Source organism: Scophthalmus maximus, chromosome 13 (assembly GCF_022379125.1).
Source record: "Scophthalmus maximus strain ysfricsl-2021 chromosome 13, ASM2237912v1, whole genome shotgun sequence".
Classification (NCBI taxonomy): domain Eukaryota; kingdom Metazoa; phylum Chordata; class Actinopteri; order Pleuronectiformes; family Scophthalmidae; genus Scophthalmus; species Scophthalmus maximus.
The window spans coordinates 4,417,937-4,441,733 of NC_061527.1; the positions used below are offsets into that span (position 1 = coordinate 4,417,937).

The window sequence follows — 23,797 nt, forward strand, 5'->3', positions numbered from 1 at the left end:
ACTTACTACTTGTGTGCCCCTGTGGAACGCCCCCCTCTACTGGCGGTTTGTGGTCACTGCAGTTCGCTCCCCACCTCCATATTCCCCTTTCTCATTGGCTCGTTGACGCTACGAGAACCGGGAAAGATCAAAAATGATAAAACGTAATATTAATCTAGTGAAATACTGTGTATTCGTCTATATTTGGGTATTTAAACCCCCAGATATGTATCTCTGATTTGAGTTGAGTGGTCAGCTGTGGTTAGAACAGAACCAGGCCGAATTTTAGGGTATTTTTTATTGAATTATCACTTCGCCTTTTTCCCCACGGTTCAGCTGGTCAGTCAGCTAGTAAGCTAGCCAAGCTAAGCTAGCAGCTAGCAGCTACCTCCAGCAGTTGGCAGCCATGGCTGCAGTCATCCTGAGTGTCCCCACTCTGCAGGGCCTGAGGATATTCTCACAGTGAGTAACATCGGACACTGACTAAGTTATAGTCTAGAAACGTCGTTGACCAACCGCTGATGTAATATTTTGCTCGACGAAGCGGAGCAGCGTTCTCATTCGACTCAGCTAACCAGAGCTAACAACATTCACTCTCTTGTAGCTTAAGATTGTAAATAACTGGTGGGTGGTCATTACTTTAACTAACCCGGAACAAAGTCATCATGTTCTTTTCTCAACTCAACGACAACGTGTTGTTATAGTAGGTTTTTTTTTTTTAATTCAGCGAACTAGTGAGATCAGACGTGAGCAAGGTTAAATAAAGGTAGCTAGCAAGCTAGCTAAGCTAATGCTGCTGCTACAACTCGCTGCACTGTCAGGTTTATCTTCACAGTGACTGTTGTGTCTGTTCTGCCCTTCACATCTGAAGTCATTGACTCTCTTGTCTCTTGTGTCTGTGCAGAAAACTGTCATGGGCCAAAGGAGGCGTGAGGCTCGTGTCAGGAGGTGAGTACAGGAGGACCAGTGTCACCACAACAGGAAGAACCAGAACTGCAGTAGAAACATCTGCTCACTTTCCCATATTATCACAATGTGTGACTCGCTGCTACTCGCGACATCTCGTGATATCAATCCTGTAAACGTGTGTGAAATCTGCAGGCCTGTCACGACTCATCGTACCATACGTGAATATGAACTCTGTCATTTCTATTTATCTCAATAACAGCCATTGTGAGATAAGATAAGACGAGTTTGACTTTATTCGTCCCCACAATGGGGACATTTGGGCATCGCAGCAGCAAAGAGGACAGAAGAATGTAGAAAGAAATTAACAAAAAGGTTAAGTATGTACAAAATATAACAAAAATTATAACATTAAATAAAAAAAGGTATATAAGTACTAGATACAGAGCAGTAGTAATAGTTGCACATGGAGACTAAATAAAAATATTGCACAGTTGGTTATTGCGCTTTAAGTGTATCAGTGAATTATTTTTTTTACAATGGTTGAGTCCTGTGTGTGTGTGTGTGTGTGTGTGTGTGTGTGTGTGTGTGTGTGTGTGTGTGTGTGTGTGTGTGTGTGTGTGTGTGTGTGTGTGTGTGTGTGTGTGTCCTGATTTGGCACAAATAGAATAAATAAAATATCCTCCACTGTGGAACCCAAACCAACGTTTGTTTTGATCCGGATGGTTCTGTTGCATTGATGGTTTACAGCGCTTTCTGTGGTTACATTAAATATTTTTTGAGTTAGTCAGTTTTCAATCGATATCTACAACTACCTTCTGACAGCTGTGAAAACTGTGTTCTCTCTCCAGATGTGCGGAGAATAGAGAAAGTGTTGATCGCCAACCGCGGAGAGATCGCGTGCCGCGTGATGCGCACGGCGAAGAAGATGGGCGTCCGCTCTGTGGCGGTGTACAGCGACGCAGACAGACACTCCATGCACGTGGCCATGGTGAGAGGAGCTTGATTCGCTTTGCACCGTGATTTCAGGTTTTCTGTTCTTCCGCTTTCTTTCTCTGCGGCGGCTTTAATAGATCCAGTGAGGCGTTGTGTTGGTTTCTGAAACTGACCATTGATCTTGTTTTTGTTTTTCTCGCTGTGGTTGTTTTTTTCTAGGCCGACGAAGCCTACCACATTGGTCCTGCGCCCTCCCAGCAGAGTTACCTCTCCATGGAGAAAGTTTTGGAAGTGGCCAAGATGTCGGGATCACACGTGAGTACGCCTGCGTTAAGGAGACATTTTTAAATACGTATTGGATTATAACTTTCAGGTCTTCTTATAATCCTTTTTAAGTCTTCTCATCATTGCGCAGGGGGCACTTTTTAAATCTTGTGTGTGTGTGTAGGCTGTCCACCCTGGCTACGGCTTCCTATCAGAAAACACAGAGTTTGCAGAGGCGTGTAAACAGGAAGGCATCATCTTCATTGGGCCTCCTTCCTCTGCCATTCGAGACATGGGCATCAAAAGGTGAAAAAACACACACAGATAATATATTAAAAAAATATTTATAATATCTCTGTTAGTCACAAGAGTAGAAGAGTGAATACAAACATGAGAAGGAAAAAATTCTCTAATAACTTGTCTTGTTTTATTGTCCATTTTCAGCACATCTAAACACATCATGTCAGCTGCTGGAGTGCCAATCATCGGCGGTTACCACGGAGAGGACCAATCAGACAAGAGGCTGCAAGCGGAGGCTGCTCAGATCGGATACCCTGTGATGATTAAAGCAGTCCGCGGTGGAGGAGGGAAGGTGGGAGGACGCGACGAAGCCTGATGACTTCAAAACAGATTGAGTTGAGGAAATAAGATTAACTCTGTGTGTGTGTGTGTGTGTGTGTGTGTGTGTGTGTGTGTGTGTGTGTGTGTGTGTGTGTGTGTGTGTGTGTGTGTGTGTGTGTGTGTGTGTGTGTGTGTGTGTGTGTGTGTGTGTGTGTGTGTGTGTGTGTGTGTGAGATTAGGGGATGCGTATCGCAAGCTCAGACGCAGACTTCTTGGAGCAGTTGGAGTCAGCGAGACGAGAAGCCAGAAAGTCCTTCAACGATGACGTCATGCTGGTCGAGAAGTTTGTAGAGGACCCCAGGTAAAGCATACAGACACACACACACACACACACACACACACACACACACACACACGCAAAAAAACACACACCAGTCACTTCCACCATGTTGTAATTTAAAATAAAATGTCCCTTTTATGTCTCTGTCCGTCTCCTGCAGACACGTGGAGGTCCAGGTGTTCGGGGACATGCATGGTAACGCTGTCTATCTGTTTGAAAGAGACTGCAGCGTCCAGAGGAGACATCAGAAAATCATCGAGGAGGCACCGGGGGTGAGTCCATGACAGTGGACTTGTGGCGCTAAAAGTTGCTGGAAATGTGCATCAATCAGAACTAAATATAACGGAACATTCAATCACACCTAAGTTTAACTTTTAGTTAATAATACTACTACTCCTACTCATTATTATCCTGGAAGAGGAGATACACCAGCATCTTTTCCCTTGCTACCGTGGCGACAAAAGCTGGAAAAAAACTTTGCATTCAAAGTGAAGTCCATCTGTGTTGGTGGACTTTACTGCGGCACGTGTGTTGACTGAGGAAAATCTCCTGGATACGAGGACTATGATCGCGTGAAAATGTTTGAAAACACTGTATCTTCATACATTTCTATATGTTTTACATTTTTCAGCCTGGTATAAGTCCTGAGGTTCGCAGGAAACTTGGAGAAGCAGCAGTTAAAGCAGCCAAGGCGGTTAACTACGTCGGGGCAGGTGAGACACACAAACACCGACACACATCTCATCATTTGACCTCAAACTCAGAACACACAAACAGAAGAGTATGTTCACACCGTCCTCTTTCCTTCTTCTTTCCGTGAAGGTACGGTTGAGTTTATAATGGACGCCAATCATAACTTCTACTTCATGGAGATGAACACCAGGCTGCAGGTGGAACATCCCGTCTCCGAGATGATCACTGGGACCGACCTGGTGGAGTGGCAGCTCAGGGTGAGGGGTCGGGGGGAAAAGAAGATGGTGGAAAGGAAAATATGTTGTGAGGCTTGGTGTTATAAGGATTTTGCTTTGTGAAAAATCCTCCAGGTGGCAGCAGGCGAGCGCCTCCCTCTCCTCCAGGATGACATCATCTTAGGGGGCCACTCGTTCGAGGCCCGCATCTATGCCGAGGACCCGAACAACGACTTCCTGCCGGGGGCGGGGCCTCTGCTACATCTCTCCACCCCTCAGCCGGACCAGTACACTCGCATCGAGACGGGAGTCAGGGAAGGTGGGGGAGTCTGGAGCTCGCTCTCTGTCCTGCACACATCCATATCCATCCACATCCATAAGAAACACTTTTTTAACAGAAAATAGATTTTCACCTTTCTGTTGTCACAATAGTATTGTAACAAATATCAAGAAAGACAACATTTTATAGGAGAGGATTAGATCTTGTCCGGTTCAGACTGTTCTCCATCTGTTTACTAATCCCTTTTCTCTTCATGAGAAATTCTCAATCGTAGATTTTACAACCACCCAAACCAGGGCTACAACTAACAGTGATTTTAATTATCGATTAATCTGTAGATTTTGAAATGGTGAAAAATGTAGATTGTGTTTCCCAAAACTCCAAGATGATGTTTTGTTTCGTCCACACAACAAAGATATTGCCAACTATTTGTGTGTGTGTGTGTGTGTGTGTGTGTGTGTGTGTGTGTGTGTGTGTGTGTGTTTTTTTTCAGGGGACGAGGTTTCGGTACACTATGACCCAATGATCGCCAAGCTTGTTGTGTGGGGGGAGGATCGATCGGCTGCCTTGAAGAAATTGCGGTACTGCTTACGACAGTATAATGTGAGAGAGAGACACACACACACACACACACACACACACACACGCACACTCTGACCTTGCTCTTCATGCAACCTAAATATGTAAGATGAATGTATTTACTGAACTAAGACCCCCGAGTGTCACTTGATTAAATTATACGACTAATAGATCTTAACATATTCATTTTCTTTGCGTCCCCTCTGACAAACCTGTCCTTCAGATCGTGGGACTGAACACAAACATAGATTTCCTGCTGAGTCTCTCGGGACACCCGGAGTTCGAGGCGGGGAACGTGACCACCAGCTTCATCCCGCAGCACTACGCCGACCTGTTCCCCGCTCCCATAGCTCCGTCCGGGGCCACGATCTGCCAGGCGGCCCTGGGTCTGGTGCTGCAGGAGAAGAAGAACACGCAGGAGTTCACTCAGGCCTCCACTGGTGAGAGACGACATTTTTTACTTATCAGGATAAAGGATTTCAAGCGTTTTTGACCTGACAAACATTATGTTATACTAAGTGTTCGTGCTGTGTTTGATTTTCAGACCCCTTCTCTCCGTTTGGCTCCAGCAGTGGCTGGAGAAACAACATTCAGCTGAACAGAAATCTGACGCTGCAGGTAGGAGATAAAAGTAAGTGCTGGTTCCTACTGTTGGTCTTTACTATCTCCTGGTGAACTGGAGGAGAGGGGAGGTAGAGAGGGGAGGAAGAAAAGATGGAAAAAGATGGAAAACAAGAATCCTGATCGACATGAGATCCGCAACGCTCCCCTCTTGTGGACATTACTTTTTATTTTTTTTTAAATACTAAAAACACAACTGTTCACTAAGGCCTACAATCCTGTGTGTGTGTGTGTGTGTGTGTGTGTGTGTGTGTGTGTGTGTGTGTGTGTGTGTGTGTGTGTGTGTGTGTGTGTGTGTGTGTGTGTGTGTGTGTGTGTGTGTGTGTGTGTGTGTGTGTGTGTGTGTGTGTGTGTGTGTGTGTGTGTGTGTGTGTGTGGGTGGGTGGGTGGGTGGGTGGGTGTGTGTGTAAAGCGTCCTTGGGGACCTTGAAAGGCACTATAAAAGTGTAAGTTATTATTATTAATAAAATCAGACAAGGTTAAAGGCATTTTTTCATTCGCTGTAGTTTATGGCTGCAACTAACAATTAATCTCTCGGTTATTTTCTCGATTAGTTGTTTGGTCCATAAAATGTCATAAAATTGTGTAAAATGTTGATCATGTTTCCCAAAACCCTCAAAGGTATTTAGTTTACTGTCACAGAGGAGCAAAGAAACCAGAAGATATTTAAACTACTACTACTTCTACTTACCGATTAATCGATTATCAGAATAGTTGGCGATTACTAATAGATTAACTGCTGAAGCTCTACTATAGTTAAATTTAAGATTACCACTTCCAGCTCCTGAACACGGAAATTTATATGACAGTTCAGAAAAACTATTTATTAAATTTATAAAAATGTCGTAGTGTAACTTTTCTTTAAATCCAAGGTAACAACCTCGGATTTTTATTGCCCCACAAAAAAGTCTGACACCCAAAGATATTCAGTTCAAACTGTGTGTTGGTTTTCATACGCAGCTGAGAATCTGCTTCAGTTTAATGTGTTTGAATTATTAAAGTTCAGAGCGACTTCTGCTCTGAGATTGAGTTTGCTAATGAAGTCACGTTCATGACTCAATGTTTCTATTGAAATGTCACTGAAAGGCCCAAAATATCCTAACCCTGAGTCCAGTGGCTGCTGGTGTCAGAGATGATGATGTTGTTTTACTTTGTCTTTATTCACTATTCTATGAATCTAAAACTTTTCTTCTTGTCCGTGTCTCTAGAAGTCGATGTGCTGATCCAGTACAACAAAGATGGAAGCTATAATATGCAGGTGAGCTTTTTTTTACTGCATTGCAGCACCTCATTAACAATCCATGTTTTAGTTTCTTAGTGATTTTTGATGTAAAGGAAAAAAAAAAGTTTTTAAAATCTAGTTTATATCTATTTACTTATTTAAAAACATTTTACAGTAAAAGTTAACACTTATAATAAGTTAAAATAAAGCAAATACAAGAAGAGAAATGTACAAAATTATTGATTAACCATTAATCAAATCACTTTCAAACGGTATATGGACTTAATTATTACATCTCCTCATAATCATCATATCTATTTTTTCCTCTCTCAGATTGGTGAGGAGTCGCACCACGTCACCGGAGAGGTGGAGATGGAGGGCGGAGCTTCGTTCCTCCACTGCTCCGTCGACGGAGAGAAGTCGCGCCCAAAACTGGTGATGCTGGACAACACGGTCCACCTGTTCTCCACCGTACGTCAAAACCATCACAGGCTTCTCACTGTAACGGCAAAAGATTAGCATTTGACATAATCCTAAAGTGGTCATGTCTCGTCTTGTTCGCACATTGATCGACGCTTATTCCCACCATCAAGGAACAGAAATGTGTGATTTGTTTTTGATCTAAATTTGGAAATAATTTCAAGTTATTGGAGAAGTTAAATGTTGTCAAATTTCTCTTTTTGTTCAAACAACATTCATTTTAGTATCACAGATGAAGCTAAACTGCCTAAAATCGACATATTCACATATCTGAGACTATTTGGCTCATCATTAAAAAATATATATATATTATTACATTAATATTTATTACAAACTAAACAATCTTATGTGTTATAGTATATTAACTTCTCTTTGTCAGCCTCCGCAGTCTTTAAACTATAAAAAAATTAAAAAATAATCTGGATTTGATTATTACTTGTCACTTGACAGATGATATGAAAGCTGTGAATCCGTTCGTTCCCCAGTTAATTAGAAAAGAGAGATAAGAGAGAGAACATCCCTTCTCGTGTCGCTCGCTGCTCAAAGTGACATCGGGGGAAATGAAAAGCTGTTCACATCCTGTCGTGATCTGTCTCCTCTCCTCTGCAGGAGGGAAGCTCCCAGGTGTCGGTCCCGGTGCCCAAGTACCTGGCAGGCGTGAGCGGCTCCGGGGCTCAGGGCGGAGCCGTGGCCCCCATGACCGGAACCATAGAGAAGGTGAGTGTCTGTTTGTCGTTGTCAGCATTTATGAGCTGGAAAAACTGCAGTGGATTTCATTTTTTAATCAATAATACATAAGCCCATTCTATGTACAGCTGTGAAAAAAAGCTATTTACACTTTTCCTCAGAAGAGAAACATTTAAAAACATTAAGACATGTCGTTTTAAAAGCGATTTGTTATTTGCAGCTTTTACCACAAGATGCCGCCAAATATTACACACTGTAGTCATTAATTTTCTTCATGAGGACACCCTCTGATATATATTTTTTTAATCTAAAACAATAGATATCTGATGCTGGCAGCCAGTGTCGAAGCGATAAAGAACACGCAGGCCGCCATGTTTTAAAACGGGCGGTAGAAAATTAAAATTTGACAGATGGACGAAGGCTGAATATTGTCCCATCCCGTGTGTTGTGTTCAGGTGCTGGTGAAGGTCGGAGATAAAGTGGCGGTCGGAGACGCGCTGATGGTGATGATCGCCATGAAGATGGAGGTGAGCGGCTGCTCCTCCTCACACACTCACAGCGTCACCTTAAACCAGTTTAAATCGGCGGTTCAAACTGACACACACACACACACAGTTGACTTTCTGCTTGTTTGTCTTCTCGCCTCCGCAGCACACGATCCGAGCGCCCAAGGCCGGCGTGATCAAGAAGGTTTTCTTCAGCGAGGGCTCTCAGGCCAATCGCCACGCTCCTCTGGTGGAGCTGGAGGAGGAGGGGGAGGGGGAGGGGGAGGGTAACGGGGACGGAGGCAGCCAGTGAACGCATCGCATCGCAAGCAACTACACATACAAAGAGACGGGTGGAGGAGGGACCGACGTAGTTACTGTGAGCGACTGGAGCGTCCAGCTGTAGATGTGAAACAGTGCGGATCATGTGTCCGAGTCTGGTTCAGTCTGGATCGATGACAAGAAATTAATTTGAGACTATCCAACACTAAAAACAGCGACCGGAAAAGTTCCTGAGTTGAACTTGAGTCACCACAGAAATCTGTTTGTGTCCTTCTTCGCGACAGAGTTCGGCCTTTTCACGCCACCTGTATTTTCTGTTTCTGCTTTTCTGTTTTGTATTTATTCTTTATTTTTGCTGTTAGATTTAAATCAGGCTGGGTTTTTTTCTTCTTTGTGTTTAAATTAGTTCTATTTGTCTTTTCTCTCCTGTTTGTGTTGGTTTCTGTTGCTGGTGAGGGGTTCTAGTCGAGGACTTGGGGAGTTGTTCAGCTACAGTTTGATGCTGTTGACACAGATTTTCTTTTTTCTTTTCTTTTACACAAACACAGACAAGTGACGAAAGAGAATCCATGTGTATTAAATCACATTTGAGCCAGAAGATATTAAGTCGGTGGGATTGCAAGTGAGAAATTTGACACAAAAAAATGGCAGAATTAACCTTTAGCAGATTAGGAATAGTTACTGATAACTGTCTCATTTCCACGACCTTAAAAAAAATTCATCTTGGATTATGCATTATGGATTTATTGTCACTGCCCAGTGAAAACCATGTACATTATCTAAAAAGTTGTTACACTCCTCCTCTTGTGGACTTATTGTTTATTCTAAGACTCTAACAATATTTAAAAATGCCTTAAAACAAGACTGATTTTCTTAATCAAAAAAACCTGATACTTTGAAGCAGTGATATATATTTTTTTTTGTGAAAATATCTTATGGTTTGCATTTCAAATTCTGTCCTTCCAGACTGACCCACAACTCTGACCTTTGAGGAAAAAGAAGGATTTTGTTTTTGAGACTCGGACGACGTGAACCTCTCTGACTCTGTTCTCACTAACTGCTTTGAGGCCTTGTAGATTAAAACTGTTCATACAAACAGGATCATTTTGTAGATATGTACGACTGGTGATGTTTTTTAAATAGATGAAAATGAACTGATCTGAGACTGTAATAAAATAAAATGTTGTCAAAGTAGACGCAGCCCTGAGCCTTCACTGTCTGGAATAAGGGAACGCTGTTACTAACTCATGCAGTGTGCTTGTGTGTGTTAGTGTGTATATATATATAATTGATATATATATATTCTTCATTCATTCATTAAGGGGAGTCGCTGGAGCCAATCCCAGCTAACATTGGGCGAGAGGCGGGGTTCACCCTGGACAGGTCGCCAGCCTATCACAGGGCCACATACTGAGACGGACAACCATTCACACCTACGATCAATTTAGAGTCTTCTATGAACCTAACCCCATTCTGCATGTCTTTGGACTGTGGGAGGAAGCCGGAGAGAACCCACGCAAACTCCACACAGAAAAGCCCCCGTTGAACCGGGATTCGAACCCAGAACCTTCTTGCCGTGAGGCGAAGGTGCTAACCACTACACCACCATGCAGCCTATATATATGTTTATGTTGTGTGTATATATACACATACATACATACATACCCATACTAAATTTAATGCCGCGACAGCACAAGTAATAAAGAGCCAATTGTGACATCTTTAAAATACTTGATTCAATTTAAACGACTTGTTCACAGTTCAAAACCCAAAGATAATGAATCTACGATCACAGCTAAAACATAGAAAAGATGCAAATCCTCACAGTTGACAAGCTACAGGACCGGTTAATAGCTGATCTATAAAAGATTAGTCAGTAATCAAAAATCTTAATTGATTTTTCACTCATTGAAAATCTGCCTCCTGGTAAAACAACATTTAAATCGAGCAGCTCTTTTTACCTCATCATGTAAGAAACTAAGAGAAACTTCAGTTTAGTGGATTCATTTCTATGATTTCCCAGATACAAAGTCTTCACTGTTTTTTCTCTTCTTCATCAACTACATGGAGATTTTCTTTCCCCTCCCCGGGTCAGTTAATGTCAACTTGAAATGAAGTCACACTCCAAAGACTTTGTTTCTTAAAAATGTGTTTTTTTTTAATTTCGTAAATAGAACAGCATCTTCATAAACATCAGCTATAATAAGACAGATTCGTGGACAAGAGGAGGAAGAGGACAGACAAGACAGAGCAACTGAAGAGGGATGATGATGGTTTACTAATCACGCGGTGAAGCCTGATTTACTGAAGTGGAGGACGAGGACGAGGAGTCTGACAGGGAGATGCTGAGTCACAGCGCTGAACTGATCGGTTGACATTTTAATCTAGACTCCTGTTCTCGGCTGATCTGATTATGGGAAACCGTAATTTGATTCAAGTCTGCGAACAGCCGGCGAGTTCCTCCTCTGCACTGACGTCACCAAATGGGTCTCATGGACATTCTGGGTGAAGATTGACAGATTTATGTTCACTGAACAGTCCAGGACCAAATATCACAGACAGTGGGTCGTTTTACATATAAAAGCACAGAACAAAAGTTTAGACTTTTCATATTTCGGAGGAGAGACACGACCTGATGCTGGACTTTCACATATATCCAATATACGGCCGGGAAGCAGGAGGCAGCAGCAGTAGCCGGAATTCAAACAGCTCTTCAGTGTCTTAAATAAGATTCAATTAAACCAGGATGGGTCTTCTGATGGACGACACTGTGACAAAATATTAAATGATCTTTAAAAAAAAAAATTATAATTATGTGGCTGAGTAATCTCCTGCTTCTAGAAATAACTAGAGGTAACCTGAACACTGCCGCTGCGCAGGTGACATCAGTGCTTCAGAGAATCAGGTCAAGGATGTATCCAATTTCACATCTGAGCTTTAAAAAAGATGTTTATCCTTTTGTATCCGTTTTCTGCAAATAAATTAAAATAAATTATAGAAAAATATCAAATGAGTGCTATTTGGGCCCCAATTACATAAAAAAAAACATGCCAGGGCCAAAAAAACAGTGTTCAAATTTATTATTATTCAACTGAGAAACGAAGATTATTATCATTAATTAAATGTTACTCAATCCTGCTTCTTTTCAAAATAAGCTCATTCATTTCCAGGTTTTCATTTTAAAATGTTTTTTTGTAATGCCCCTTTTAATCAAGTCAGTATTTCTGTCAATGAAAAATAAATAAAAAACATTTTTATTATATGTTTTGGTATTTATGTGGTCGTCATGTATCTCTTGTAGTTAATTGTAATTTTTAATGTCAATCATATAACTTCTACTTGTCACACTCACTGTCTGTATTGCCGCACATGAATCATCATCAATATGACAAGTGAGGTGATTACGTTTGTCTTTCTTCAGCCTCGAACACTTTGGGCTTCCGTAGCTGAGCACAAGGGGGCGTCGGACCCTTTACCACATATGGAAGGTTTAATAAAAGACGCCGTTGATTTTTTCTTTATGGAATATGAATGAGTCTTTCTTTATCCTGGCAACTTTTGATTCTCCTGCATCGACTGATCGTCGTCTTCTTTTTAATGTTTTCAAGTCAAACTCTAAAGTTAGAGGACTTGTGGAAGAACAAGTGCTGTCAATATTAATGCAGCAAAGGAGGAGATAAACCATAATCCTAGTTGAGCTCCAATAATGCTGGATCCTAAATTTCCCATAATGCAATTAAAGCTTGTCTTTTCTTTAAACCTCCCCTGCCCCTTTTTAACTGCCCTCATCTTCTCACCTTTCAAAGTCCACACTCTTGAGTTTATATTAACAGAGGGTTTTCCTCATATTTTTCATATGTCGAGCCAAAATCACAATGTTTCACAGGCCGGGCAGTTGTAAGATTGACATATAAAAAGGCCGTCAAGTGTAGAATCGGTGGATCGGCCCTTTTCAAACAGCATTGACAGGTCGTTTTCCCAAATCCAGGTACAGATCACAGGTGTCTCAGGTTCATCCAAGTAGACATTTAATATCAAATGTGAGGTCAAATGGTTAAAAAGAAAGAAAGAAAGAGAAGAAAAAAGATTTCCTGATTAAATATGGGGAGAACGATGACCAGTATCTGTTCTGTGAAAAAAAGGTATTGTAACATGAACTTCCTGGTTACCTCGGAGCTTCAGCCTCCTGATCACAGATCAAGTTTAACGTCTTGGGGGAGAACAGATTTATCGATATGCAAGAAAGGTGCGACAAAACACAGAAAAAAAACAAAAAACAGTACTGCAACAATAAATATACACTTTTGTCATTTGTACCTGTGTGAACAGAAAAGATATCGACAGGGCCCCAGGTACAGTGAGCATCAAACAACGTATCGTATTGAAAATAAACATCGAGAACATTGAACTCAGACTACGATGAAACATCCCACGACGCATGAAGTGTATCGCTCGCCACTGTGTGGTTCGTTGATGTCAAGTTTAAAACGGTTGTCTTGGAGACGGTTTCCACCTTTCGCTTCTCTCACCTGGATATTCTCCTAAAATATATAGATTTTCCTACTTTTACATCGCAAACACACATCGAAGAAAGAGAAACACTTGACGTGACGACAAAGCTGCTGCTGCTGCTGCCGCCGCCACACACACACACACACACACACACACACACACACACACACACACACACACACACACACACACACACACACACACACACACACACACACACACACACACACACACACACACACACACACACACACACACACACACACACACACACACACACACACACACACACACAAAAGTGAATTCGATTGATGTCAGATGAGCAATGATTTGAGAAGCAAAAGGAAATATGATTTTTGATATGTGACTCATGTGCAAACGCTCCTCTTTTCCTGTTCATCTCTTCTCTCGAAGCTGAATCATATATATTCATATTCATCTGATAAATCCATCTCTCCGGAGATAGAGACATTCTGCCGTCTGGTGCGACGTGCGTCGGCCGCGATTTGGTAAAAAAGCATCTCGCCATTCCGTCTCGCTGAAATCAAAATGGAACCGTTAGCTGATCGGATCCTCTGTGGATCACTTTTAGGACACTAAAAGGGGGATTTTCCACTTGGAATTGTGTTTGGACAGATGTTCTGATATCCGTGACGTCATGGTCTGAAATGCCGAGATGCTTTTAACGAACCAGGCCGACGGGGAAAAAGGCATTCGACGGGAACATAGTACAAAGTGACCACAGGCTCCGGCAGCTTCCGTCTGCGGTACCTTCAATAAAATAACCTCTCGAGAAACGTGTATGGCTTTTTAAACAGACCTCCCATCTGGCGTCCTTTTAGGGAGACGGACGCCCCGGTGCTGTCGGAACGAGAGCAAGCAGCACGAACAATAACAGTATAAGCTTCTGTACAGTCAGGCACAAAAATAAACACTTTTCCTGCGAAACTCCAGCCGGAAAATCCTTTGGTCTTTGGTGCCACGGTAGAGACGAAAGCTCCGCGTACGGCTACGGAGCCGAGTTGTCGTCGGTCCGAGGGGAACAAGGTCGGCAGAACTCTTCTGGTTCTGGATGCTGCGGGGGCTGTGCGGGTGGGCGGTGCAGCGGAATCGCAGGAGGCTCGAAGAGACAAAGAGGTTTTATGGAAACAACGCGACGACGACGACGACGTCGACCGACATGCCGTCGTCCACGTAGTCCGACTCTGTTGAGCTTCCCGCTGCTACGCGGATGATCCTGGTCTGCGACGTCGAACAGGCGACCTCGGCTCCTGCGGGCGGGGAAGGTCAACGTGACCAAACCAGCGGGGTAGAAGGCTGCTGATGCTGAGGGCGGCCGGTCGTCTGATGCCAGACCACCAGGAGTCTCTGTTCTCTGGCTACCAATGTGCGGGGTCTTATTAATGCCAGCTGCGAGAAATAAAAATATGTTTGGGAACTGACTGCAGGAGGGAGGGGCTCACGTGGGAGCTGCTTCAGTACGACTTCTCTAACCGCTTCTCAAGGTATTGAATTTAAACGTTTTGTCGGATTGTTCTGCAGGCCTCAGTCCTATAATTGTCGCTGCTCACATGCTGACTTGATGGTTTTGATACAGGAGTAGGTCCACGGGTGTTTGCTTCGTGTCGTGCTGGCCCATCCCACTTTTCACTTCCTTTGAAGTCGCCGCTCAACCTCATTCCCCCCCCCGAGAATGTGCGACGTCACCGGGCAACGAGCCGAGTCCTTTGGTTTTCGAGCGATGCGACGCTACGGCTCCCGTTTCGAGTTCCGCGTCGCATCGAGCTGCAACTGCGTTGAGTTTAAAAATTGAATGTACAATGGTGGTGGCGGCGGCGGCGGCAGACGTGTGAGATTCTGGACGAATAAGCAGAGTCGCGGCTCTGTGGCGCTACGGTCCGCGGGACCACCCCGGGGAGTCAGCAGTGGGTGGCCTCGATGGGCGACAGCGTCAGGATGCTGCGGTCGTTGGAGTAGAAGTTCTCGCTGTCGCTCCAAGACCTGAAAACAGGGCAGCAGTGACCGAAGGGTTAGGACACTGTCGCAGTGTGTGTGTGTGTGTGTGTGTGTGTGTGTGTGTGTGTGTGTGTCATTAGCTAACACACCTTTTTCCAAAGGACAATCTACACAGCGAGGGTGGAGGAAGCAGAGGAGAGAGAAGAGTGAAGGATGGAGGAGTGAAGAGTTAGTAATGGGTGTCATGATGTTAGTGATGAGCGTCTCAAGTCTCTCCTCATTAACGCTCGGGGTTTTTGTTTTTTTTACATTGTTTACATTTGATCCGGTTAGTTTTTTTTGCGGGCGCACTGAAGATAAGCTGCCTCAACTTCCTGTAATTGTTCCGAACCATCCGAAAAATGTTTTCAAACATGTCCGTGGTGCGGTTTGATCCGAGACCGAGATCGGAACAAAAGTTTGTTCCATTGGTCCGAGGAACCTTTCAACATTGCGATTTTGATTCGGACCAAACTGAAAAGTCCAAAGGTCCGAAACCAAACAAGGCAGGCGTGAAAAAGAGAACTGCAACAGTTAATCGATTACTAAATTAATCAGCAAAGGAAAACAATCTCTGATGTCAGCTTCTTAAATGTGAATATTTTCTGGTTTCTTTGCTCCTCTATGACAGTGAACTGAATATCTTTGGTGTCAGGACAGAACAAAACATCATCTTGGGGTTTGGGAAACGCGATTGCCATTTTATGGACCAAACATCTAATCGATTTATCGAGAAAATAATCAACTGATTAAATTGATGATGAAGATAATGGTTAGTTGCAGCTATAGTGAAAACCTTTCACGCATGCAATTCTGATCCGGACCAAACTGAAACGTCCAAAGGTCCGAAGCAAACAACGTCGATGTGAAAGAGCCCTAACTATCAATCCAGATCTATCAGGAGGAAGTTAAAGTTAAAGACCATGGCAACTTAAATTTTCAATCAGTAATCCTGGGCTCTACAGGAATAAACTATTATCAGACAAAGTTAAAATACTTTCTGTTATTTCTGTCATTGGTTTGAGTGCCGTCTCCTGGTTGTTGACTACTTCCTACTTACAGTCCTCAGTTGAATTAGATGCAGATTTAAAATCAAGAAACACACCAACAGATGAAATATCACGTGTACTTTTGACAGAAGCGTAGGAAAGTCATTATTCAGGGTCATTTAGATCAATAAAGATATTCAGTGACAGCCCGTCGGTACAGTGAGTCAAAAACAACGGTGAAGGTTGTATTTCGTGAGGATGATGAGGAGGGACTTGAGCAACCCATGGATATAAAAATCAACAGAAATCAACTCGTGATGAACAAGCATCAGCAACATTCTTGCCTCATAGTGTAAACATCCGCTCTCACGACAACCAGGATCAGAATCAGATTTTTCTGTTTCGCTAAAATATGAATCCCAAAGTTCAGCTGGCTATTTTAAACATCTTAAGAAAAATAGGTACAATCTCCTTCCACAACATCTAAATACATGTATATAATATATAATCTATGGAGGTATGACAGGGAACAATCTTTGTCTGTCAGCTTATCAAACTGTCTCTCCTTTGGAAAACCTAGTGCAAAATGTTGTCATTTTAATAAACCGCCCCAAACATTTTCACGCTAGACCAGAAACAACAACAACAACAACAACAACATCATCATCATCATCATCATCATCATCATGCACGCGTCAGGAAAAAGGCACAGCTCGCTGCCACTGCTCGAATCTAAAAGTTAAAGGTCACAACAAAATAGACAAAAACCATTACCGCACTGACTCACATCAAAGCTGAACCAGAGCCAATGATCAGAGCTTCTGCCTCAGAGCCGCGGCAGGGAGGAGACGGAGACGGAGAGAGATTGTGGTTCCACAGCAACAACCCCAGAGCGAGTTCAAACACTTCGTCTGTTCTGACTGCGACACCTGACCGTCACAAGACCGACCGTGTGTGTGTGTGTGTGTGTGTGTGTTTCACAGCTGAGAATATGACGACGGTATAACGTCAGACTTGTTGATCTCTTTCATGTCTGAATGTCAGTCGATCTACTCGTGATCTTTTAATTGGACTCTGCTCTGTAGGATGAAGACAACCGTTTTAAGACCTGGTTAAACGTGAAAACGAGGCCACGCGGGGACTGTCGTCAGGCTGACGATGACGCAAACGGCGGTGTGTCTCTCTCTCTCGTGCTCGGGCTGTCTACCGGGGCGATGAGGTCAGACAGGAACGTCTCGGTGCCAAAACCACCCTCGCTCCCCGGGTGCAGGACGGAACAAAGAGGACATTAACGTAATGAATCTGGAAGGTCGACGACAGCGACATTAATGCCGATTTTTAGACACAAAGGGACAACGGACACAGAAGGGTAAGTGCAAGTGTGTGAGGGGGGGCACAAATACATACATACATAAGTTTACATTGTGTACAAAATACCAAAGGCAACAGCAGCCCCCATGCAACAACACAGAGTCTGGGCATCCTTGTTTTGTAGCCGGTAGTGGACACGGACACCAGAGGGGGTTTAGGCAGATTTGCCGATAAGATAATTTCATTATGAAATGTGCCGCAGTCACAAACTCTCTGGACTTTATCAATGTCCCGTCCGTGTTTGTTTGTTCAACTTCATAATAATGCTGCTGACAGCTCCCTGCACATTTCGTGTTCAGGTCGTGTTGAAAGGTTCCATGAAATACTCAATGCTTTAAGACATTTCAACAAAGTTTTGTGTTCAGAGTTTGTATTATTCTAAATTTTGACAATTTTTTTTGTTTTACTGCAGACAAATAATCTGCCTCTTAGATTTGTAGTAATCGATATCGGTCAAACCCCTGACGAACACTCTGGGTTACAAAACAAGCACGCCCTCTAAAATTGGCCTCTTCTCAGAAGCACATATAAGGCTTCAGGTTCCAGTAGAAAAAGACAAACAGATACAGGAAGTAGCAAAAAAAAATAAAATAAAAGAATACCCCAACAACAAACTGAGACTACACTTCCCAGCAGCCTCTCTGGTTTAGGATGTGGTCTCCTTGTGTTGGGAGAAGAAGAGGAGGAGGAGGAGGAGGAGCAACAGATGTCAGACGGCAGCTGAATCTCCATTCGATGACTTATCAATAATTCTAATGAATCCAATTAGAGAACAGATGTTTAATCTTAAATCACAAAAACAATCTTGAGCTCGTAGAAGTTTGTCGATTAAATAATCATGAAGGATGATTACATCTTCAGCTCACAGTGAATGCTCAGCGTTTTTTAAAAAGGTCGTACGTAGAATTTGTTTGACATCTGCACGGAGACTCAGCTCCCCGGATGTGACAAGGACACGAGGGAATCTCTGTCGTTCTCTGACTCCTCTCATCCACGTCTGTTCCCGCGACAACCCCGGACAGCAAGTCAAGCAGCCAGCTACAGTTGGGCTTCCAATAAATATCAGATTAATTATCTATATTTTTATATACGTTGCTAATATGCTTGCTATATATGTCCCTTCCAGTCACTAAAGCATGTTATATAGGACTGGGGAGGGAGGGGGAAACACCCCCTCACCCCTATGGCAGTATCCTAGCATTAAGGCCAAATGTGGGAGTCGCACGAGTCGCTCGATCGCTCTCTGTGGTTTTCTGTTTTGTTTCATAATGAACCCCAGAAGGTGACGACTAGGTGGGAGGAAGGGACTGACACAGGTAGGTGTTGAGCGGTAAAGGGATGAGGAGGTGTAGGGAGGATAAACAAGGAAAAGAAGAGGAGGGGTCAAAACAAAAAGAATTGTGCTTATGTTCATTGTTTAAGTTGAATCCCTCCAGGAGAAGAAATCGACAGCTGTTTTTTGTTCACTTGGAAAAATCTAATTGGTTGTTTTTTCAGGCCAAGGTCAGAAAACGAATCAATCATTCCCACAGGAAGAAACTTAATCGTATATGTAGAGGTAATTTGACTCCGAAGGGACGAGAGCGGTTTCCTCTAACTATTAAAAAGAATATTCTGCGGTGCCGAGCATCGATCGAGGAACACTTAACAGAATAAATATTCAATCGAGGAGGACACAAAGTTTAAACTGATCAGAAGTTGTGTAAGATATTCATTATTTATACCAGGGCCTAGTAAACCTTGTTAAATTTACAATTCTTAAATTAAAAAAAAGAAAAGATTTCTCAGAGAGCTGTGGTGACACACGGGGGGAACAATGCATCCCTTGTTTTACCTGCATGCTTTCATAACATCTACGAACACACACACACACACACACACACACACACACACACACACACACACACACACACACACACACACACACACACACACACACACACACACACACACACACACACACACACACACACACACACACACACACACACACACACACACACACACGCGCGCGCGCACACACACACACACACACGAAAAAACAAACATTCACGCCCACGCCGAGTTTCACGCACAAAGAACAAGAATGCTACATCTTCGTTACTGATCTGATCAATACTCAAGAGTCCCAAAGCTGTTTTGGTGAAGAGAGTATTGATTGCTCAGCAGAAAAGGGGCCGATCGGGAGTCAATTAATCAATGACCCCACACACACTCTGGGATTCAGGTAAAAAAAAAAAAAGAAACAATAAACAACCGAAACTGCCGACTGAGCAGAACGGGAAACTGTGAACTCAGCGTGCCCGTCTTTAACGCTGCACAGGGCAAAAATATTCTATGGGGAAAAAAATAATAAATCAATAATAAAAAAAATAAACTTGTTGAAGTTTTATCCTCCTTTGTCACAAAGCTGAGCTGCAGCAGAAGACAGACATCTTGTTTAACTCTCACTGCCATGCAGCAGCAGCAAAAATGCTAAATTGCTGTTTGAGTGCAGTTTGAAAGCTAAGTCACAGCGACCACTTGCTACGAAGCATTTATCATATCTCTTCAATCACAGGTTAAATACTAGAGCTGTGTACAGTACACCCACATTTGGTGTTTTGGCTCATTAATGATTCGACTTCGCTAACCAAATGTCTGGCTTCTTCTCGAACAAGAGGAAACAGCAGCGCGACATGGTCAACTTAAAGCTATTAAATCGAAATAATAATTGACATTTAGACACCGGTGTCGTCTGTTAAAGTGCATCACAGATCACACAGTCTTCCTTGAAACCTGGCGAATCAGGCGAACTCCCAAACTTTGAATTCAAGGTAACAGAGGAGACGGACAGGACAGAACAGAACAGAACAACAGACCACAGCATAGATGATTAGGGACAAAGACACAGGGGTTAGTAGACAGACTGGCCCTAATGTAGGTGCTACACAGACAAGACAGGGTTACAAACTGTAAGCATGATACTGACATCTGTTGGGTAGAGCCCGACAGATACGTCGGTCGGCCGATATGTCCCAAGTGAAAAAGCCCAGGGACGGATCAGCAGAACTAATAAATCGCCTCCACGAGTCTGAGAATATCAGGAAGGTTTTGCTCCTTAAATGCGGTATCGGTCGGGCTCTACTGTCGGATGCCTTTATATATATATATCTCCATTCTTTTGGCCTCAATACAATAACTGGGACACACATTTTTCCCCTGACAAGGCGGCCAAAAACATCAACATCTGCATGCTACGTCGACGGCAATGGGGCGTCACAATCTGTTCAGTCATTGGTCTCTTATGGTTTTGGTTACAAGGCGAAAGTGATATTCCTCTGATCGTATACACTATGAGGTGAAGAACGTCAATCTGTCGACTTAATCTAAAAAGGTCCAGCCTGTTCCAATGTGGACTTCTGATATCTGATAGTACAGTTCATAGTGGTTCGATCCACACATCCTCAGCCTCCAGCTGTTTTTCCCCAGAGTCCTGCTAAGCCACACCCTTAACACCAGTCTCTCTATGACCCAGATCCCCCCACAGCCGTATGCTGCTCAACCTATTACAAATCGTAAACAGGAAAAACTTACAGTTTCGTTGTGGCCCCGTTAGGGCCTAGAGCAGTCGGGACTGCAGCCTAAATTTTAGAAACCGAGAGGTGGAGGCGGATCGTCAGGTTTCGTAACCATTGTTAGTAGGCTTCGCGGTCCTCCCCACCTGTTGTTGCGGCCGGACGCCTGGCAATGGCTGGCACCGGCCTGGCACTGGCCCGTCATTTGCTCCAGGAAGCGGGCCAGGCGGGAACAGCCGCTCTGCCCATGCTGGTAGCAGCACAGGGACTCCACACAGCTGAGGGTCTCCGCGGGGGCTGGTAGAGACTGGAGGAAGGTTGAAGAGGAGAAGGTAGAGGAGATGAGAGAGGACAAAGAAAGAAGAAATGAATACCAAACCGACACAGGTTGACTGTCACACTGTGGGAGGAGGATGAGGGTGAGGGCAGGATGACGTATAGCATGCTGTCACGAGTACAATGATGTACAGAACAAAAACATCGAAACATGCCTCACAAGGGGTTGAAATGCTGCAAATAAACACATGAATCATAACATCAGTAAAAAAAGAAAGAAAAAAAAAAGGTGCGACCTGCTGACAAGATTATCCAAATCCCACTGTATTCATATGAGGCCTTAAATTAGGGACACACCAACGCGACGTCAAACAACTCTACTTGTCTGCTCTCGCCTCGTACGTTTGGCTGCGTCAGGCAAACAAAAAAAAAATTGTAACGGCATCCGATCCATATCCCGCGGCACAAACTAACCGTGAGCCAAGGCCAGTCGAGCACATTCATCGACAGAAATAAAAAGCTGAGCTCCTTCACTTCCTTGTCGTTTACGTGGTGCGTGATAATCTACTCTTTGCACTGATTGGATGATTTGTGTCCTGGGATTATAACTGAATAAAATATGTGGTATTCTCAGATTTCAGGAAGTCCAATCAAATGTCTTGGGACCAGATCCAGACTATAACATCTGTTTTTAAAATAAATACAGAATGCTCAAGAAGGATTTTTCAAAACAAGACAGCATTGTCATCATCTATCCAGATCTTTCTGTTTTCATGAACGTGAAAACCGACACAACGTATTGTCTGTACGAATGCAGAAGTTGGCAAGAAATCCGACTGGCAACGGAAGACGAAGCTGAATAAATTTGCTGCCTAGAAACCTGAAGGATCAGGTGGCTGTGTTGATCTGAGTCAGCACCCGAGAGAGGAGAGAGGGAGAGAGACAGGGTGTGAGCGAAGAGCAGAGAGACGAAACAGAGACCAGAGAGTGACGTTACACTCATCTGCATCTTGAACTTGCCATATTCTTTTTTTTTTTTTTTTTTTTTTACAGCATAACAGGACGTCTCAATTTTAGATTTAACCTCAGGGTAAAGTTTGTGACCCATCTGGTCCATAAATCCGCATAAATTCGTCCTTTTTTTTAATCAATTACAGGCATCATTTGACTCTCAAGATCAAAACTTTTTAGTCAAGGGTACAGCAGCTCCCTGTCTATCTCTGTGCCGCCCTATGAAAAAGTTTTGTTAAGTTTGAACAACTCGGAGAGCCAAGGAAAATCTACAATGCTTCTTCGAGGTCTAGAATGAAGACGTCACATATTTTGAATATGTGCTTAGTTGGAAACTTTCATATTTGATCATCCGTAGCCAAAACTTGCTCCACTTTGTGGCTGGATGTCTGTGTTGACCCCTGTATATTCCACATTGCTTTTGGCTTGTGATGTTGCCGTTGTTACTTTTCCTCTGCAGCAGAAATTGGAGACACTGTTGGCACGAAACCAAACTCTTGCGCTCCTGGCCGGCAAACAACAGAAAAACACAGACGGGGCCAAACTGAAATTCGAAGTATGCTGGCATTGTCAGGCGTCTCTGAAGAAGACTGTAAAATGCATGGTTTTTGCTCTTCATTATTACCGTGTTTACAAATGTATTCCTTGTTACTGCATCGCAAGAATCACCACAGCAAAGAGAGAAGATGGGATTATTTTCCAAACCCACAGAAAGCAGGGACTGAAAACCAGCCAATCCACAACTGGAGCCACGGATGGTTATGTATCCCAGACCGGTGTTTATCTGTTGGTGAGGCGTCCTTGGTGTTTTTTTGACCACTTGGGAGATAAACGCTGATGGTTTTTCATTAGCTCCAGGATGAAATGCTATAACCAACAAACGATATGATTAACAGTTCTCGAGCAAACTTGGGTTTTCTGAGAAAAAACAAGATGCCTGAATTGAAGAACTGTCCAGGGCCTCAGTGAAAGCTATATGGCTGACATCATCCACTGGCTGATTTATCACAGTCGCTACACAGTTCAGCTACAATTCATGTTTCACTGTCCTTTTATGTAGCACATGATGTTGGTTCAGAGCAACATTAATGTTTGGGTTTATAGTTATGATATAAGGCACAGACAAAGCCTAAGAGCTCTGTGTAGAGAACATAAAACACTGACAAATCTTAAAATTATAGAGAGAAAAAAAGATAAAAGAACTAAAAGTCAAACTTGAAATGCAAAAAGGATTTTATGAGATATCAAAATACTCACTGAAGCCGACAATGTAAACATCATTCGGACGTCAAAATGGACGAACATTACAAAATATGGTGGGAAATGGAAGACAAGGACCTCGGCATGCCAACAGCATTCTCCCTCTCTCCAACCTCTGAACCTTTATAGGACTAGTAACTGTGAGGGCAGGATTTGGGGGGGGGGGGGGTCGAACATTTATGGGTAGAGGAAGATTAGGTTATTCATGCAAGGGTAAGGATGGGTGATTTGGGGGGGGGGGGGGGGGGGGGGGGGGTTGTGCATTCATACAGGAACTATGACAATAAGAGAGACAT

At 43.3% G+C, this 23,797-nt stretch overlaps 2 protein-coding genes across 4 annotated transcripts in view; one reads left to right on the plus strand and one right to left on the minus strand.

The window, feature by feature from the left end:
* The first annotated feature begins 169 nt into the window (after window positions 1-169).
* mccc1 (methylcrotonyl-CoA carboxylase subunit) lies at window positions 170-9,724 on the plus strand. Its single transcript, XM_035647243.2, has 19 exons — window positions 170-441; window positions 884-927; window positions 1,737-1,876; window positions 2,041-2,136; window positions 2,270-2,391; window positions 2,530-2,677; window positions 2,886-3,007; window positions 3,147-3,258; window positions 3,618-3,699; window positions 3,809-3,936; window positions 4,030-4,213; window positions 4,668-4,777; window positions 4,977-5,193; window positions 5,298-5,384; window positions 6,583-6,632; window positions 6,930-7,067; window positions 7,686-7,793; window positions 8,219-8,290; window positions 8,415-9,724. The coding sequence occupies exons 1-19, from the start codon at window positions 386-388 to the stop codon at window positions 8,559-8,561; spliced, it is 2,163 nt and encodes a 720-aa protein (XP_035503136.2). The 5' UTR covers window positions 170-385; the 3' UTR covers window positions 8,562-9,724.
* A 938-nt stretch (window positions 9,725-10,662) lies between these two features.
* atp11b (ATPase phospholipid transporting 11B (putative)) overlaps window positions 10,663-23,797 on the minus strand; it is a 45,807-nt gene continuing 32,672 nt past the window's right edge. Inside the window, exons 29-31 of one of the 3 annotated variants that reach the window (XM_035646907.2) lie at window positions 21,101-21,261; window positions 15,148-15,165; window positions 10,663-15,043 (exon numbers count right to left, since the gene is read on the minus strand). In XM_035646907.2, coding sequence (XP_035502800.2) covers window positions 14,962-15,043; window positions 15,148-15,165; window positions 21,101-21,261 — 261 coding nt within the window. In that variant the 3' untranslated portion in view covers window positions 10,663-14,961. Of the gene's footprint in view, window positions 15,044-15,147; window positions 15,166-20,973; window positions 21,262-23,797 lie in introns of all 3 variants that reach the window. The other 2 variants (XR_004795548.2, XM_035646908.2) reach the window with 2 other exon arrangements.